This window comes from Diceros bicornis, chromosome 13, assembly GCF_020826845.1.
Source record: "Diceros bicornis minor isolate mBicDic1 chromosome 13, mDicBic1.mat.cur, whole genome shotgun sequence".
NCBI classification, from domain to species: Eukaryota; Metazoa; Chordata; class Mammalia; order Perissodactyla; family Rhinocerotidae; genus Diceros; species Diceros bicornis.
In genome coordinates, this window is record NC_080752.1 from 7485317 (window position 1) to 7504569 (window position 19253).

Consider the following 19253-nt stretch of genomic DNA (forward strand, 5'->3'; position numbering starts at 1 on the left):
TGCCCAGTAGTGTGAATACAGCCTCTCTGCTGAGACTTGACAATGCAGTGAGATCTGGAGTTCCCACGGCAACAAGAACTAACTCATCCCGGGGCTCTTTGAGTTATCAGTCGGCCCGCATTTCACAAAGGTGATCAGCGTGGGCTCGACAGCTCTCACAGGCCTTCTCTGAAAGCACGCCATGTATGCAGTACCTGGTGGCCCCCCTTTTGGATTCAAACCTCTGGAGGATTCCTATTTGCTGAACACAATTGAATGATCCTAGCTTTTTGTGCTGACTAGGGTGTGGTGTATCTAGGGGTTGGCTGTAAGGGCCTTAGGGTCTCTGGGCCAGCTGGTGAGTGAGGCCATGAACATTCAAGATCCCCAGCTCCTGCCACTTGGTTTCTGCTGCCTGGCTGAGCCCCAGTCTGGGAAAGGAAGAGCATTCATTATGGCTGGCACCATGCTAAGCATCAGTATCATAACACCTCTGAGCACACATTTTGTAGATAAGGAAATTGAGGCAGGGAGAGGTGAAGGTGATTCCTTTAAAATCGCACAGCTGGGGTGTAACTGAGCCATGATGTAAACTGAGGTTTGTTTACTTCCCGAGACTGTGCTGCTCCAACCATGTCATGCTACCTCTTTGGCAAACACTTGGTTTTTTCCTACTCCGAGGTAGCTTTCCTACCTAGAGGTAGGGAGCAAAACTTTCCCTACTCCACACTTTGGTAAGTTTAGCTCAGGATTTAGAAGATGAGTGTCGAGAAAAAAAACAAACCTGCCTTGCTTGTCTGAGAATTACCAGGCGATGCCCAATCCCTCAGGGTGCCTTCCTGGGACTGGCAGGGATATTTTGTCCTGAGTGGCCCGAGCAAGGAGAGCATCCAGTATTGTGCCCTCCTTGGCAATTCTGTGCGATTCCTTTCTTGATTCAGTCATCCACAGTGTCTTTCCTAGGCCCCTTCTTACCAGGGAGGCACTCCCTCATGCTCTCAGCAGGGTGGATAAGGAAACTTTGTATTGGCACACTGTTCTATACAGGCTTCTAGAACTTTTTTCAGGGTCCCTTGCTCGTTGCCTTTCTAATGTCTAGCATCCCTTCTCCATCCCAGCCCTGGCTCTAGAATGTCCAGGTGGTTCAAGCTTGAGATTCCAAGGGTTAGGGCAATCAAGGTGAAGAGATTGAGATCTTTGTCCACAGAAGTGGTGCACCAGAACATAGTCACCTCTCCTATAGTGAGAGGACAGGAAATGGAAGAGATGGGCCTGGCTACAGACCAAGGCTTCTCAAACTCTATGCTCAGTCCTGGTGAGATGATGCCTTTCCTCTTGGTTCGGGTCTTTCTAGACCCATTCTGTTTTGGAGCTGGAGTAGCTTCCTGCCTCAGACCCTTAACAGGCAGGAGTTGGGGCTCGAGTGTATGTTCTTGATGCCTTAGCACACTCAAGGCGTCAGTCTTTGTTGATGCTGATCAGTTGTGGGGAACTCCTAGGACAGGAGAGCATTTCAGGCTCGAGAGTCAGGTGTGGTTTCCTAGCCTGCCTTTGCCACTTTTTAGCTACTTGGAAAGGGCTTGATCTCTTTCAGCCTTGAGTTTCTTCATCTGTTAAAATGACTAATGCAGTGTAGCTTCAGGATATAGAATTCAGTGAGCTATCTTGTGTAAGGTACTTGACTCTGAGCCTGACACACAGTTGAAGGTCTACATTGTATCAACTCTCACCTATGTCCCGCTACCTAAACTGCATTTGTGAGCTTCCCACTAGGGTCAGTGTTGATGAGAAAGTTCTTCCTGGCCCTGCAGTGGGGAATGGTTCCCTCCCTAGCTGGCCCCCCCATCCCCCACTACATTGAGTGGCTAGCTCTGCTCCTGCTGTTGCATCCAGGGAGGGGCTAGAGGGAACAGAGTTCCTTGTTTTGACCCCTTCCTGCTTCGGTGACAGGAGGGCTGCAGAGAGGGATTAGTGAGCTAATTAGAAATGATTGCATCTCTCAGCATTAATTAGCAGTGCTGTGGGCTTGCAGTGTGCGCTTTGGAATTGAGCCCCTTGCGGGACAGCATGGCAGGCAACCCTCTGCACTGATTGGAAATGATGGAACAGGTTTGGGTAGGCACAATAAGGGCCGCCCTCTCAAGGTACCCTGGGCTCTGACTCAGACCCTCTATACCATTATGACTGGGCCTCAGTCTCCTCTTCTGTAAAATGGGACCAGTGGACGTGAGAGAAATTCTTCCTGAGGCATTTCTAGATAGTACACTAAGGGCTGTACCTCAGGGCTCTTGGCCCAGGAACAAAAGGGGTTTTAGCTGATAAGTGAATAGCAGGCCAAATTAGGCCCCTGGAGGGACCCTGGGTCCTAGCCAAGAGATGTTCTCAGAAGTAATTCTTGACAGCAAAAGAGCCCATGGTCTTGGCCTTCTGGGGAGATACCTAGCATCATGGAGTCTTCGCTCATTGGACTCGTTGAGCACTGCCGGTAGGGAGATGTAGGTTGAGCTTGAGCCAGCTGTGACCAAAGAGTGGACACTTTGCTGGCCTAGCACCAGTCTCCTCCCCAGGTGCTCTTGGCAAGGCTCAGTCCCCAAGGGAGCAGAAGGTGCTGCATAATGAGGGCCAGATCAGGCACTGAACAGAAGGGCTAATGGCTGGCAGGAGGTCAGGGTATGTCAACCCCACTGGGACCCTGAGAGCTACAGTGACTGTCTGCCTGTTCTGTGCTTTGTTTTCGGTTTCTTCATGCAGCGCGGATTGGGAAAATGAAACGGAGGAAGCAAGATGAAGGGCAGGTATGTCCCCTGTGCAACCGCCCCCTGGCAGGATCGGAGCAGGAGATGAGTAGGCATGTGGAGCATTGCCTTTCTAAGGTAGAGGGGCCATCACCACCTCCCTCCCCTCCTCTCCCTCCCTTCCCTTGACACTAGCTGCTGACTGCCCCCAGATATATGGGCTGTTCGGGTCTCCATGTGGTCTCAGCAGCTGCTGCTTCTCTGTTCTTTGCCCTCTTCCTTTACTTTCACTCTCCCACTCCTCCCCTGGGGCTCCAGTGGAAAACTATTGGGAGGAGGCCTAGATTCTTTGATCTCTAGATTGGTTTACTTCATAGGAGACCTAGAGCTGGGGGCATGTCTGGCACATCACAGCTGGGGGCTAGGGCTGTGCCTTCTTTGCAGGCCCTGGGGAGCAGATGGGGGTGGCCTGGGACCTGCATGATCCTGCTCTGCTCTTCACAGAGGGAAGGTTCCTGCATGGCTGAGGATGATGCCGTGGACATCGAGCATGAGAACAGCAACCGCTTCGAGGAGTATGAGTGGTGTGGGCAGAAGCGGATACGGGCCACCACTCTCCTGGAAGGTGGCTTCCGAGGTACAAGCAGCTGACATGTAGGCAGTGGCACTCTGGTGGCAAAGCCTCTGCTAGGTATCCATATGTTGGGAGCCAAGAGTCCAGGGCTGATGGCTGGTCATCCGTTCCACCACGTGGGAACTGCTGCTGGCAGGCTCCTTTGTGACGGTGCCGCTGCCTGTGATGTGCATATTAAAACGGATTTATTTGGGTGGGGAAATGGAATTGTGAGCCTGCAAGCTAGGAGTGACGAGGGGGCCTCTCAGCCTCGGGTGATGCATTGAAGGTGACAGCCAAGCCGCGTTAGCACCTGCATAAAATATTAAAGGGACGGTTATGCATTTATCACTCCATCCCTCTTAAGGCTGATAAATGAGAATCCAGCAACCTGCTGTACACCTCCAGCACCAGGGCCCCTGAGGGCTTCCAGGCAAACACATTGGATTTTCCTCCTCCTCCTCCTCAGCCCCACGTCAGGGAAATCAGTTACAGAGGAGAGAGTGAGTTATGGCAAAATTTGACCTCCCATGAGCTTCATTGGTGAATCTAATTTTAGCTCTGATCCCATCCCTTCTCCCTGGGTGCTCTTTGCCCTGAAGCAAGAGGGGCCTGGGCCCAGCTGCTCCCTGCTTCCCTTGGGCTCTCCCCAGTTGGCTGCAGAGGGGTTTGCAGGGCCCTGCCCAGCTCTGTTGCCCTCTCAGCTCCTTGCAGGGATATAGCTTGGCCCAGTGGAGGTCCCCCACCCCCACCAGGTCACAGCAGACTAGTTGGGTGCCCAGGGTCAGCGTCCTCTTATCTAACTCCCCTGCCTTGGGCAGAAGAAAGGGGGAGCTGTCTGCTTCCTGGCCTCCAGCTCTTCTCTTGTCTGTGCACCAGCACAGCTGGCACTGCGGCTTGTGGTCATTAAGTGAGCCAATCTGCTTCCCATCTGCCTCCAGTTTTCTGGGCAACACCGTTGGGAGTACTGCTGTGTCTGGTCCCTGGGGAATCTCACAGCAGCTGACAAGAGGGTCTCTGCCTCACTGGGGCCGTGCTACTTGGGCTGGTGCTGAGGAATGGTCTCCACAGTGCCATCCAGTGCAGACTGGCGGCATGAAGGGGCTATGGACCCAGGTGGGGTATTATGCCTCTGGGCTTCTCTCACATTACCCAGCATTTGGGGGCAGGCCAAAGTAAACCAGGAAGGTTCATCAGACCAAGCCGTTCCCCGAGCCTAAGTACTAAGTTGGAGCACGTTCATTTGCCATCTCACTCTGGTCCTGTCCTGGAGTTTAGAGTGCCTGAGGCCCTGGGAGGATGAGCAGCAAAGCCCAAGATCCCATGAGTTGTGCACACAGGTATCTGGTGGGAGCCCGTGCAGGGTCAGTTCCAGGATGCTGCTCTGGGTTCACTCTGTTGGCAGCTGTAGATACTCACATCTTCCATTGCTGGGGCAACTTCTTAGGTTTCTTGGCATAGAACTGGTCCTCATGGCTTCTGGGCACCAGACAGGGCTTAAGGGGGTAAAGCTGCATAGGGCCTGCTGATCTGACAAAGTATTCCCCCTGTGCCAAGATGCACTTGCAGAGCAGGTGTGAGGGGCTCTTAGGCTCGGGGCGGGTGTCAGTTTCCCTGAGTGTTTACACTGTGAGGTTGTTCCTTTCAAGAATTCCTGAGGGGAGTTCAAAGGGGGCTTTTCTTTGAGCGATTCGGAGAGCAAGAATGAGAGTGAGACTTGAAGAGGGAACAGGGGCCGGAGGTGCCTTTATCTGCAAAGAATTGCTCCAGCTTTCCTGATGGAAGCTCCTGCCGCCTCTTAAACAGCTTAGTGCAGTCAAAAGACAGGCAGACTTGAAAGCCTGTTTTACAGCGAGATCAGCAGGGGCCACGAGACAGAGAGCGGGGCACAGTGGAGCGGAGGAGGCTGAGGCGCCTCAGTGGGGGAGGCTATCAAAGGGAGGCCCTTGCTGATCCTGACTGCCTCTGTCCCCAAAACTCCGTCTGCAGAAGCTGGCCATCTGTCAGTCTACCCACCCTGGCCAGGACCGATAGGCCCCAACTCTTGGGGGGTTGGGTGTGGCCCTGCCAGGGGGGCTGGTGTCAGTACAGCGCATTGATCGCCCGCCGGGCGGGCCAGGCCGCAAGCCGGGCAGCGCGTGCTTAATGTGATTGAAAGGCAGTTAAAATGGCGGTGACCTTTTCAGGAGGAATTAGATTGCCTGCCAAGACCGGTTAGAGGGAGTGATAACACCGGCTGAAGAAGCTGCCCAGCCGACTTCAGAGAGAGGGAGCAGAGGCAGGATGAGCAGGCGAGCGGTGAGGCCCATTTAAGCTGCACTGTGCGTGCTGACAGAACAGAGATTGCTGTCTTTGTTAGATATGAAAGAATTGAAGAATTGCAGATAAGTTCCTGTATCCGATCATCCCCTACCCGTCCTCCCAGACCAGAGCGCCTTCGTCATCCTCAGCAAAGCTCCCACCAGGCCCACTGGGAGCTGATCTGATGGAGCACATCAGTTACCTTGAATGTAATGGGCTGTGGAGCCAGTGAACGAGCAAGAGTTTTGGTGGAGACACTTGGCTGAGGGGCATGGGCCTTGGAGATGGGTCTGTGGTTCCTGACGGGAGGTCCAGATAGCTCAGGCCTGGGGGTACTTGGAATGGGTATTTTAGGACAAAATGAAGGACCAGGTAAGCACCGAGATAGGTCCCGCTGGAAGGAGATCTTTAAGAGATTAAAGGAAATAGGTGTAGGTTGGAAGAAACGTTTGGTGTCTGGCAAATACTCTGGCCTTCCCAGTTCTGGGAGAAACCCTGGACTGTGTGCCTAGGCTGTTGATTGTCCTCTCAGAACCTCAGGTTTACCAACCTGCTGCTGCCATTTCTCCCCGGCCAGAGTTATAATCACATGAAGGGCAGCACGCAGAGCCTAGTGTTTCCCCGCATTCCCCTAAAAGAGCTCAGCAGTTAGGAAAAGACTCTCTTCTGGGGTACCATGCCAGGCCTGGGCAGAGCAAGGGGCCTCTAGGCTAGAGCACAGGGAGCCACCGGGAGAACCTAACTATACAACCCTTGGGGACAGACCTACTCCTGCCTGTAGTCAAAGGAGACATGTGACAAATGAGCCACACCTTTTCCTCATGTCCTATCTCCAGCTCCTGGCTCCTGGAGAACAGACTTACGGCGGTGAGCTTTGATCCTCTCCCTTTGGTTGCCAGTGAAAGTTCACCCAGCTAGATTTGGGGAGCCTGGAGCTCATCATATCTGGAAGGAACAGGCTAGAGAGGACATGGGGATGGTTGGTTTCAGATAAGGTGACAATGATGTGATGGGGACAAGAGTTGCAAGATGTTAGAATTTCCCAGGAGGCTTCACAGGAAATGGAAGGTGTCTGCAGCTGTATCTTTGAGCCTCTGTGAATCAAACAGGTAGAGGGCAGGGAAAAAGAGGGTACCAAGAGAAGCAGCTGTGCAGGGCCTCTCCTGCCCAGATCCTGGCCTAGGACTGCCACTTCCTCTAGTTCCTGTCTCAGATTTAGGCTGGTTCCAACTAGCCTGGGATGAGCTATCACAGAGGGAACAGGCGGGGCAGCTTTGGCACAGATCTTTAGATCATTTAACTGGCTGTTGCTTGATAAAACTTGAGTGCCCGATTATGGGTCAGGAGGGTGAGAGGTATTGTGAGTCCAGGGGCACAGAGAAATAGGCCTTGCCCTAGCTGCTGCCTCCTTTGGCATGTTGGTTCTCACAAGATGGGAGCCCCAGATGTTCAAAATGTCCCCCAGCGCAGCCCTGCTGCCTGGTCCAGTCAGTGACAGGTGTTGGAACAGCCAACTGCTGGAGGCAGTCTTGGAACGGAGAGGATTAGGGCTGCTGCCTTCTAACTCCTTACCACCTTCAGTTATAACCGTTGCCTGGTGGGAAGGGTGAGGAGAGGTGGCAAGGAGCAGGGTACCTTTTGTCCCCTGTGGCGACTGACGGGATTTAATCACCTTTTGGAACACAGTTGTTAAGCTGGGACAGAGGGAGCGCAGGCAGAAGGAGCAAGTATCAATGGTTTTAAACGGCGTCTGTCTCTATGCGTCTCTCCTGACGTGAGGCAGTGAAACGAGTTATCGAGGAGGCCCGGAAAGTAGCTAAGTGCGTTTGACACACGCCAACTCCCTGCCTCCACACTGGATAATTGCATTGTCAACTGTTCAGCGAGGTGGCAGGTGACACTGCAGGCCGATTGATTGTCCCGCATCGTAGCTCCCCAGACTGTCAGCTCCCCAATCGATGGCGTTTACACAAGACACCGTAACTGCATCTGTAACTAATTCCAGTGTAAAACTCTCCGGAAGCTGCTGCCCCTGCCCACCCCCCCAGCCCTTTGGAGAGGCCTCTGGAGGGCCCCAAGACTTTCCTTTCTCCCTGGACTCTGGTTTTGTTGGGAGTGGCAGGTGAGGAAATCAATGACTCCTTTTTTGTGATTTTGGTTCTAGGATATTACTGCCCCCAGTAAACAGGCATCTCCAGTTTCTCAATCAATCATCTAATCGATTGATTAAATTAACACTGATTTTTTTTTTTTTCCCCTTCTCGATGACCCAGGAAGAAATGAGTTTATGAGAGGAGTCGTTTTTATAAAATTTAGACTTGCTTATCATTTCTGCACTTAACCCTCTCCCTCTCTATTGCTGAGTATTTGCTTGGCGGGAAGGGATTTTTTGCACTGCCCACCCTCCCAGGACTGGGCACCCACTCTGCTGAGCATCATTGACTATCAGGCTTAGTTTGCCTATGAGCGGCAGCCCAGAGCTTTGTGCCACTTGAAGGTGGAGCTGAGCTGTAGCAAGGGGGCCTCCGTGGTGACTAAAGAGTACTCTGGGTCATTTTGGAGGTCCTGGGGGCTGAGTCCCTTCCCTGGATAGCAGCAGTAGGAGTGGCAGCTTGCCTGTTATCCCCTACACGGAACAGGAGCCAGAGGCTTGGAAAGGAGCTCTCTGTGTCATCTTGCCTCTGAGTACTGGCTTGGGATGTTCCAGCAGCTGCGAACATAAAACTACTGTGGAGCCTTCCTCTCAAAGCAGGAGGTGGAGCAAGCTGGCGGGGGCGGTGTCTGCATAAAATGGCTTTATGGCCGTTTCTTTTTATTATGATTCTGCCAGAAGTCAGCAAGTGATATTTCATTAAGAAAATAAAGTTTAATGTGCTGGGAAGGAGGTTGGAGCAGGCTGAGGGAGCACAAGAGTGAAATTGGCGGTGGCGGCCTGTTCTGAACACCTGTGGGGGTAGGGAGAGGTTCCCAACATCTGTCTCCACTGGGGGATGGGGTCAGGGTCAGAGTAAACTGCTCAGACCAGAGACAGAGAGGCCTTTTCCTTGGCAAACAAGATATGTCATGCTCTCTATCCTGCCTGACTGGTCAGGAGCAGAAGGTCACTGCCCAGGTGCGAGCTGGGGGCCAATAGGGAAAGTTGTGTCCTGAGAGCTTTCTCTAGGCCACCAGCCTGTCAGGCCTTGGCCTGCCTTCTGCCACAGGGCTCCCAGGACCCAAGAGAACAGTGTTGTCAGCATTTAGTCGTTACTGCTAGGGTGTTGTATGGCACCTGCGGTGGGCCTGGCCAGCTCTATGCTGGATGATGCTAAGATCACAGCAGTGAGTCAGACTTGGGCTTTCAGTCTGGTGAGGGACAATGACAATACATGATAATATGATTTTGGAGTTGCATGGGAGTCTGGGTGGACACCAAGGAAGGGACACCTTTGTAGAAATACCTGGGGAAGTCTCATCCACACTCAGCACCTTGAGGGTAGGGATCAGATCTTGAAACTCTGTGTCCTCAATGCCGAGCCAGGCAGAGGATGAGCTCAGTAAAGGTTGAAAGGATGTTGTTAAGGTGAGAGTTCATTCGGGAAGTATTCATAGAGCAGCTACTCTGTGTAGGCACTATGAGTTAATAGCAGAAAGCATGGCTGAGCTGAGTCAGACTTGCAGAATGAGCAGGCATTTGTTTTGTAGACTAGAAAGGAGAAGCTTCTAGGCAGATAACAGGAGGTACGAAGGCCTGGGGACATGAGAAAACATGCAGGATTTGGGAAGGCAGTCCGCTGGAGTGCGGGCCCCAGTCCAGGCCTGGCAGGCAGTAAGACTGCAGAGGAAAGGATTTCAGGCCTCAGGGCTGCTTTGTATGTTGAGAAGCTGGGACTTTTCCTGGCAGCTTTCTGCGGCTCTGTTTTCTCTGCCATGGGTTCTTTGCTTTCCTTCTTGCCCACCCGCAAGGCAGGGCTGGCAGGGCAGGCTGAGCTGAGGACGTGAGGCTGAGTGCTGAGCTACGTGTACTTGGGGGAGGGGGGTTGGCAGGACTCGGGGGGCGCAGGCTGTAAGTGAACCTGATGGTACATTCTGATTGATGGCAGAGTTTGTCTCCCAAACTGTCAGAGGGTTTATAGAGGTGCCACTCACCCACAAGGTGGGAATTGCTTGTCAGGACACCTGGCTGTGAGCAAGAGACAGAGCTGTAACTTGGTGTTTTCTCAGCTTAATGGCCCCGCTGCTGACCTGCCTGCTGCCTTAAGTTAGTTGGTGCCTCGGTGTGGAGGGCAAATGAGGAGTGTCAGGGAGAGGTGGAGCCCAGGCAGTGCTAGCCTCTCTCTTTCCCAGGTGCTGCTTACGTCTGGGATGGGTGGGCCCTTTGTGAGACCAGAGACCAGAGGCATAGAAGGAAGAAGAAGGATCAGGAAGAAAATGCTTTTGAAATGGGCTTGAAAGATGGAGAACATTCCAGATGGAGTAAATAGCATGAGCAAAGGTCTTAAAAGCAGGACATACAGGGTTGTGTCTGAGGTGCAGTAGGTAGTCTGTCCGTATGCATAGGGCTTATGGAGTGAAGTGAGGAAAAGAGTGAAGGTAGAGAAGTAAGTTCATCCAGATCTTAATGGATCTGGCCGAGGAGCCTAGACTTGATTGTGCAGGCAGTGGGAAGCCAAAGATGGTTTTGGAGCGGGGAAAAGAAGAGTCCACTATACGCTACGTGGGATGGGAAACAGACAAGAGGCTTGAGTCCCCTTTACAAGACGGTTACCCTGATGAGAGTGTGTAGAAAGAATGGACAAGAAGAAATTTCTGAGATTATCAGAAATTCTGAGCTGCTTCCTCACCTCTTTAAGGATTTCTTTGCTGATTCTATTTGCCACAGATTCCATCGCTTTCATCTCTTTCTGTCCTAGCAGGGCTGCTGTGCTGGCTAGGGAGATATGGTCTGAGACCACTGGGAGAAGGCAGGGCCAGGGAGGGAGAAACAGCTTTGTGGCCCCTGACCCTGGGCTATCAGGAAGGGTTGTCCTGGGAGTCAGAGCACAGGCTGGTGAGGGGGCCTGCTGTAGCCTCAGCAGGTCACCCCTCCCGTGGGCCAAGAGTCTGCCTGTGGCTCGGCCAAATGCACCTTAGTGGGGTCAGCGCCTGCCTGGCCCTTGGCCCTGCCTCTGCCCAGCCTGGTTGCCTTCATGGACTGCTTTGAGAAGCAGGTGTGCATGCCTGTCCTCCCTCATCTGTCCCTTCCTAATCCCTTTATAACTGTACTTGTCCAGGAATCTGGGCTGAGTGAGGTGGAGATGAATAATTAATGTCAGGCACTTCAGACACCAAATATTTGAACAGCTGCGTCGTGTTTTTGCTGGCAAGGACCTGGCAGCCAAAATCAGGACGTTGGCTGGGGGTCCTGCTGTACGGCTGTGACTGGCCTTAACCAGCCTACTCTCCCCTCTGATGGACTTCTCAGGCTGGACCTTGGGACACAGGGGATGCCCAGGTCCTGGGTGGGGGTGGCCTTGTAGACCTGAATTTCTCTGTCCTCTTCCTGCTCTTGCTAGACCTGGAAGACAGGTGGACAGCAGGCCTAGACTGGGTGTCTCATGAGGACCTGACATAGCATGTGAATGGGCTAGTTTAGGAGCAGAGACCACTTGGAGCAGCAAGCTGTGGCAGAGAAGGATGAGGTATGCAGAGTGAAAGGGACTGAAATGTCTGAGTCAAGAGCACCTAAGGATCTTGCTGTCTATATTCCAGGCCCAAATTTCTGTCTGGGCTTTATCTGGCCCAAAACCTGACCTCTACCTAGAGGCGACAGAAGGGGAACCCTTGGCCTAGTCTTGTTGGCCCCTGGCCCTCCTCACATCCTGCTTCCCACAGGCTCTGGCTTCGTCATGTGCAGCGGCAAAGAGAATCCAGACAGTGATGCGGACTTGGATGTGGATGGGGATGACACTCTGGAGTATGGGAAGCCACAGTATCCTTGGGGCACTGTGGGACAAGGTTGGGCTGGTGGGACAGGCCAAAGGGAATAAGAAAAGTAGTTAGAACCTCTGGTACTCACCCACACCACCACCCACCTGGGGTCAGTGTCTCAGCTTTGGCCAGGGGAAGCCGTCCTGAGGATTTAGCCCTCATGGCCTACTGCAAACTAGTATCCACTGTCCTTGACCACCATGCCAGATACACGGAAGCTGACGTCATCCCCTGCACAGGCGAGGAGCCTGCTGAAGCCAAGGAGAGAGAGGCACTCCGGGGTGCAGTCCTAAAGCAAGTGTGGGCACAGGCTTGGGTGGGTGGGGTAAAGGGATGGGAAGCCCTGAGGCAGGGGTCACCCCAGTACCCACCCTCAGGGCTGTCCTGCCTGCCTTCAGGGCTCACTTTGTTCTTTCTCCTTCCTTTCCCTAGTGGCGGCCCTCCCAGCACACGCATCACACCTGAGTTCTCTAAATGGGCCAGTGACGGTAAGTCCTGAGCCAGCTTAGGAGTAATGGGGGAGAGGGGACATCCCTTGGGTTGTGGTGACTGACTGACTCAAACCCAACCCCTCACCTATGCTGCCCAGTCTGGCCAGAGTATGAGTTGCCTCTCTGTCCCAGCAGAGATGCCATCTACCAGCAACGGTGAGAGCAGCAAGCAGGAGGCCATGCAGAAGACCTGCAAGAACAGCGACATCGAGAAGTGAGTGTTTGGCCAGGAGGGGGACCCTTTGCAAGCAGGACGGCCTGCTGCCAGAGCTCCTGGCCCTTTCAAGCACAGCTTAGTCCTGCAGCCCTGGGCACACAGCCGGCATTGGGGCCCAGCTGGTGCTAAGCGTGACTCTGTGAATTGATCACTGGGCCACGGCCCTGGGAGCCTTGGCGGAGGGAGGAGCAGTTTGCCTGCTTGCCTGCCTGCTGCGGCAGCCTCCGCCTGGGAAATGTGATGTATGGCCGCCCAGCCCAGCCGGCGCTCTTGATTCATCTCCAGTTTCTGTTTCTTAATCGGAAGCTAAATTGGTTTCATTTTTCTTGTCCTGGGTGGCGCTTGCAGTGGGTTTTAGGCAGGAGCATTGGGTCTCATCACTTCTGTAGGAATTTTTGGCCTGAGTTCTCTGGCAGGTGAAAAGGGGACCATGAGCACTTCACCCTGGGCTAGGCAGCCCCTGGCCTGGATCCCCAGGAGCCACAAGGACTTGAATCAGCTGGGCACCTTATTGCCTTTTCAAAAGCCCAAGCAAGGCCGGTTCTGGTCCCGGGAGGTGGCATTGTCCAGTTCTGCCTGTCTGGAGCTGCTGCCTTTGGCCATTGCTTAACTCCCCGCACCCACCCCTCCCTGCAGTGGAGCCTCGGTTGCCTGGGGTTAAAAGGCAGCCTCTTCATTCCATGGCCAGTGTTCCATCTTGCCTCCTGCCAGGAGAGTGGATTGCAGGCCAGTGCAGGGCCAGGTCGGTGGCCCAGGGTCACCTCCCATTTGTTTCCCTCCATTTTGTGTTGTCATAAATTCATTCCAGCCCGTTGTGGTTGATCAGTTTATCTCGGCCGGGGCTGCGAGTGCTGCTGGCATGATGTATGGGCCGCGGCGCGGGGCCCAGCTGCCCATGAATCACCGCAGCTGCTCCGTGTCAGCGCCGGAGTGGGCCGCACGGGTTCGGCGCAACCAGCTTGTTGGGGGTGGAATGACGTATGGATGTTTATTTAATAATTCTCTCCTACTCCAGCTGAGCGGGGCGGGCGGGGCCATAAGGGGCGCTCACCCTCGTCTGGAGGGGCTGCTCATAAATCAGAAAGACAAGATCATTAATCAGGGATGGCGCCCGAGCAGGAGGTGGGGGCTAGAGCCAGTGGCCCCATGAAGGCACTACCCACCCAAGGCTTGGGGACGTCAGGATTTCTGTCCCACCTGTGTGAGCACAAGCACCAATAGGCGGGGCTCTCTGGGACAAGTTGGGGACTGGCTCCGTCGTGTGCAGAGATCTCTCTTGGCTCTGGATCTGCCAAGATTGGGGACCCTTTGGTCGCCATGACTTCTCTCTTCCTTCTACACAATATAGGTTCCCACCCTAGATCTGTTTAACAACCCAGGGAAGGAGGAAGGCAGGATGCCAGGGCTTCTTCCAGGAAATTCTCCACCCTATGCCCTGGAGGGGCTTAGGAATAGGTCACAACCAACTTGGGTCAGGGGCTGGAGGATTGGGTATTTCACCAGAGCAACGAGTAGAGGCCAGGTATGTGCTGAGCAGATCCAGGATAGGGTGGGCTCTGGAGTTGAATGTGGCCTTGGAGCTTTTGGAGATGGAGTGGGAAATGGCTTCATACTCTCCTGGCTCCATCCTTTTTGCCTTTCCAACTCTAGCTCATTTTCTGGTTTGGGGTTTGCGAGTTAGTTTTCTATTCTGGTGTAAGCTGCCCCCAGCTCAAGGCCTTCATTTCCCCATCTTTGAAATAACCACATAGGACCAGGCAAATGCCCAGCCTGGCCCTTGGAGAGGAACGGAGCACAGCTACCCATCCGGGTCTTCTCCTCAGGAATTTACCAGCAATCTAGATAGGGATGGCACATATGGCAATGGGCAAAATGCCAGAGGAGGAGCCAGCTGTGCAGGTTCTTGTCAGGAGGGGCAGGGGTGGTGAAAGCTTCCAGAGCTGGAAAGTTGAATGGACACTTCCAGGGAATCAGCCAGTACCAGAAAGACCTGGAGCCAGAGCCTTTCTCAGCTTCCCTGGAGAGAGGCAAGGCAGAGAGAATCATGGACCCATGGAGTGATGGATTTAGAGCATTCTTGATGTAGGGACACAGCCATCAGGAAGTCACATTCTGTGTTGCTGCTAGTACCCTAAGAGAGAAAGAGATCAAAGTTTGTTGCTGCCCATAGAATGTTACCCACCATCCTCCCTGTGCCCTCCATTGCCATTTATGCCCCACAGGGACAGACCACCTGTTAGCTTTCCAGTTTTCTAAGCCGATTATCTCCCCCAAGCTGGCAGAACAGGCCAGCCTAGGAGATAGTCCTTGCCCACACCACACCACACATCTTTGGAACCTCACTTTTATCCTGTCACAGCGCTCTTCCAGCATCCTCAGCCACTTCCCATTGTCTGTAAGATAAGCTTTATTTTCTGATGGTGGCTTCTAAGGTCTTCCCGGATACAATCTCCTTTCCCACTTGAGCACCTTCTGCCTACCCACAGCTGAGCCTTCCAGCCAGGTGGGGCTCTTGGGCCTCTTAGCCTTTGTTCCTACTGTTGCCTGGGCCTGGAGACCTGTCTCCTCCTAGGTATAGCCGGTGTAGAGTAATGGTTAGTCACACAGGATCCATCTGCCAGGGTTGAATCCTGTCTCCCCTACTCTGGGAACCTTGGGCAAGCTACTTAATATGTCTGTGCTCTAGTTTCCTCGTATAAAATGGGAATATTAGAATCTTCTCATGGGGTTTTTGTGAGGTGTAAATAAGATAGTAATTATCAATCCCTCAGTACAATCCCTGGCATTTAGTAAGTGCTTACTAAATTTTAGCTCTTTTATTTGTATTATCATCATCATTATTCCCTAAGTCCCCTCTCCAGTACCATCTTTTCTATTCCTCCAGGAAGCATTCTTCTCCCTCTGTGAGTTCCTCTGGGTTCTATTCACTTGTTTTAGGAGGAGTGGGAGGGATCACTCCTTGAGATAGTCGTAGCTATTCCCTGTTTGGTACTGCAGCCCAAAGAGTCTCCAAGAAGTTGTAGGGACGTTCTTGTGCAGGACTTGGACAACAGGTGAGGGCTACGTAGGCATCTGTTGGGCCTAGGAAGAAACAAGGAGCCTTTGAGGTATGCCAGGCCTATAGCCCAGAGACCTAGATTATGGGAGGCTCATCCAGTCCCCACATCTCTCACTCTCCCTAGGAGTTGGACTGGCTCTTTATTCAGCAAATGTTGACTCATACTCACGTGCCTAGTGTGGGGTTCATGTCCATAGTCAGTATTGGTGGAATGAGCAGCTTGCCCTCAGGGAACTGAGTCTAGCCAAGGAGACAGAGATTTGCCCTTACACTGCTGTGCTGGAGTCCAGTACGGGGTGCTGGAAGAGCACAGAAGGGGCAGCCGCCAATGGTGGTGCTGGGAGGAGGTGGGAACCAGGCCTGAATGATGACAACAGTGGAGCTAGTGAGTTAGGAGGTGGGGGTGATCGGAGGAAGCAGAAAGTGCCAAGAGGCCAAGGAAATGAAAAAGGGTGGTGTGTGGAGCAGCTTAGTAGTTTCATGGGGATGGAGCATAAAGTATGTGCTGAGGGATGCTGCTGACTGGGGCTGGACCAGGGAAGCCCTTGTAGGCCTTGTGAGGAGTTTGGTAGAGCTTCACTCTGGGGGAAACCTTGACATGTCAGAAGTAGAAATGGTCAAGTTTCCAAAATTGTGGGTGCTGGAAGAATGGAATGGAGATTAGGGGACTGGAAGCATAGAGGCCATTCAGGTTAGTAGAATAATCCGTAGAATAGATCATGAGAACCTGGACTAGTGGTGGTAGAAGTAGAGAGATTCCAGAGATATTAGGAGCTAGTGACTGATTTTGGATGTCGGGGTGACTGGGAAGGAATGGTTTGATAATGGTTCTGAGGTATCTGGTTTAGAAATTCACCCAGATGGAGGTGGAGGAACTAGGAGGGTGAGGAGTTCAGTTCTAGAATGTGGAATGTGCAGATAAAGGATATGGGCAGGTTGGGGAGGCAAGGATGTCTAGGAGACATGTGGTTCTGGAATTCAAAGGAGGTGTGGGCTGGAGGTTCAGATTAGGGATGCCAGCCTGCTGCCTGCCCACCTATGCCATCCTCTTTACAGAATCACCGAAGATTCAGCTGTGACCACGTTTGAGGCCCTGAAGGCTCGGGTCAGGGAACTTGAACGGCAGCTATCCCGTGGGGACCGTTACAAATGCCTCATCTGCATGGTGAGAGGAAGGGAACCTAAGGGTGCCCCTGCTCAAGCTTCAGTGCCCCCTGGGGGTTGGAGAGGGTCTCTGCACTGTCATCTGGGCTCTTTAGAGGGTGGGCCAGCCTCAGAGTGACCCCTTCTCTGCCTACCCCCTCCCTAGGACTCATACTCGATGCCCCTAACGTCCATCCAGTGTTGGCATGTGCACTGCGAGGAGTGCTGGCTACGGACCCTGGTGAGGTGGCATGGGGGTTAGGGAGTGGGTGACTGTTTTGGGTGACTGCCTGGATGTCCATGCTTATGCTTGAGCCTGCTTGGGGAGGTTGGAGCACGGGGCAGGGGAGAGCAGGAGCATAGAGCACAGCCAGAAGCCAGGATATGCACCCCGCAAGCTCGCTACATTCTTTCCTCCCACCCTTCCCCTTCTGTGGGTTCACCGCCTGCTCCCTTCCCCCCGCCCCCACCCCCAGAAGGCCCACTGTATTACACACACTGGTGAGATCCCGGGTCAGGAGGAGGCTGGGTGTGGGTAAGCAGGACCAAGGCCTCGGCCCCTCCCCCTCCCCCTCCCATTACTAAGCTCCTGCTCCTGCCCCTCTTCTTCGCTCAGGAGCAGCCATTAAAATGTCGCCTGGAGACAGCAATAAAAGGCCCGGACGTGGGCTCTGTGTCCTGATCAAAGGCCGCATGTAATCTCGTTAGGGCCGCGGCAGCCACAGCTGGACCCAGCCTTGTTCTCATTACCGGGGCTCCCGCTGCGGGGCTAGCCAGGCGGTTTGATCCTGGCGTCCCCCCAACACAGGAGCGTGCCTGCCTGCTCACAGAGGCTGCCCATGCCTCCCCAGCCTGGGCTGACAGGACCGAGGTCCCAGCACACAACTGGTACAAGGCGACGGCTACAGGCCCGGGTGCTCCCACAGGCAAACACGCGGTCCAGTGTGTATAACCAGAGCCCTCCCTGTTCTCCCTGCAGGGTGCCAAGAAGCTCTGCCCTCAGTGCAACACCATCACAGCGCCCGGAGACCTGCGGAGAATCTACTTGTGAGCTAGCCACCCCAGGCAGGCCTGGCCTCGAGCAGCCCTGCCTGCCGCGCCTCTGTGATGTGACCCTCCCCCTTGTACATACGTGCACACAGGTCCCCCATGTACATACGTGCACACATACGCACACACGCACACACACAGGACTCTGGAGCGAGTGGAGGCCGAGGCCAAGGCCTAGGCCCTGCCTGCTGGCCCCCACCAAGATTGGGGACCATACCTGTTCCAGGTTCTGTTCCCAAGGTGGGGCAGGGAGGTGGGGTGGGGGGAGTAGCAGCAAGGCTCCTGAGATCCAGCCCCCAGACTGACAGACGGACAGACAGACATGCAAACACCAGACTGAAGCACATGTAAGATAGACCGTGTATGTTTACAATGTCGTGTATAAATGGGACAACTCCTTGCCCTCTACACCATACCTTCTCCTTTGGTTGTATGATTTTCTTCTTTTTTTAAGAACATCTGGAAGCAGTGTCTCCTTCAGGGCTGGCTGGGAGCTCGGCCCACCCACCTCTTGGGGTGCCTGCCTCACCCTCTCCCATGGTGTCCCTTCCCTCTCCCATGTGCTCAGTGTTCAGTGGTGTATATTTCTTCTCCCAGACATGGGGCACATGCCCCGAGGGACATGATCCTCTCCTTAGTCTTAGCTCCTGGGGCTCCTTATAAGGAGTTGGGGGAGGGGGGAGGCACAGGAAATGGGAACCGAGCTGATGCAGGGGCTGAAATTAGGGCTGGGTGAGGGTGCTCCTGGCTGCCCAGCCTTCTGCTAAGAACCTTTCCTGGGATTAGAGCTGCTGTTCCCAGGGAAAAGTGTCTTCTCTGCCCCTCCCATGGGCCCCATGGTGTGATGCTGTGTCTGTATATTCTATACAAAGGTACTGGTCCTTTCCCTTTGTAAACTACATTTGACATGGATTAAACCAATATAAACAGTTGCTGCCTGTGTGTGTGTGTGTGTGTAGGGAGGAGTGGGTGATGGGGTGGTGTGGACAGAGGCAATTAAGGGGTTAATTCCTGGCAGCAGTGTGGGGGGAAGGACTTGGCTATGGGTGTGTAAAGGGGTGCAGGGTTGTCTGCTCAGGGGCCCTGGAGCACTCCTTCAGGGGTGGGGGTGGGGCTCAGGACCTGGACTCCTGACTATTGATGGGTAGGGGCTCCAGGTTAATTCCTTATTGATGCAGAATCGTCAGCTCATTAATCACAGAGGAGGTCAGAGCTGGGGGGGTACAGAGGGGATGCAACTCTATCCCCCAGTCTAGGGCAGGAGCAGCTATAAGCTTCAGTGAAAACATAAGCCCCAAACCTCTACCCCTTTCTAGCCCCCTGAAATGTGAAATGAGCCAGGGACCAAAAATGGAACCCCCATTTCAGCCCCCCATGGCTTTTTATTCTCCGTCTTAGTGACCAACAGCCCGGTGTAGTTTCTGTGCAGCTCAAATGGAAACAGTAGAAACCCCTGTTATCCAAGATGGACCCTCAAGTCGGGGAACTGACACTGGGCAGCTAGCACTGAAGAGGGTGCTTTGTCGGCTTATCATCCCCACAGCTGCCCACAGCCAGTGAGGAATCAGCACCCTGGGTGCTCGGGCAGGTGCCTGAAGCTGCAGATGAGGCCTCGCCCACCACAGAAAGCTGTTTTGAGAAAAGATTCTGCTAAAATTCAAGATCCCCGAGGACCTCCATGACTTCAGACTCCTATCCTGTACACATTCTCATCAGG

General features: G+C 53.6%; 1 protein-coding gene across 3 annotated transcripts in view; it reads left to right on the forward strand.

Annotated features, from left to right (window-relative positions):
* The window catches only part of RNF220 (ring finger protein 220), a 214882-nt gene extending 196414 nt beyond the window's left edge, over nt 1-18468 (forward strand). For 2 of the 3 annotated variants that reach the window (XM_058552206.1, XM_058552208.1), the window contains 9 exons: nt 2731-2852; nt 3219-3351; nt 11482-11578; nt 11785-11871; nt 12010-12065; nt 12204-12282; nt 16400-16508; nt 16653-16727; nt 17466-18468. In XM_058552206.1, coding sequence (XP_058408189.1) covers nt 2731-2852; nt 3219-3351; nt 11482-11578; nt 11785-11871; nt 12010-12065; nt 12204-12282; nt 16400-16508; nt 16653-16727; nt 17466-17537 — 830 coding nt within the window. In that variant the 3' untranslated portion in view covers nt 17538-18468. The remainder of the gene's footprint in view (nt 1-2730; nt 2853-3218; nt 3352-11481; nt 11579-11784; nt 11872-12009; nt 12066-12203; nt 12283-16399; nt 16509-16652; nt 16728-17465) is intronic. The other variant, XM_058552207.1, reaches the window with a different exon arrangement.
* Nucleotides 18469-19253: the final 785 nt, after the last annotated feature.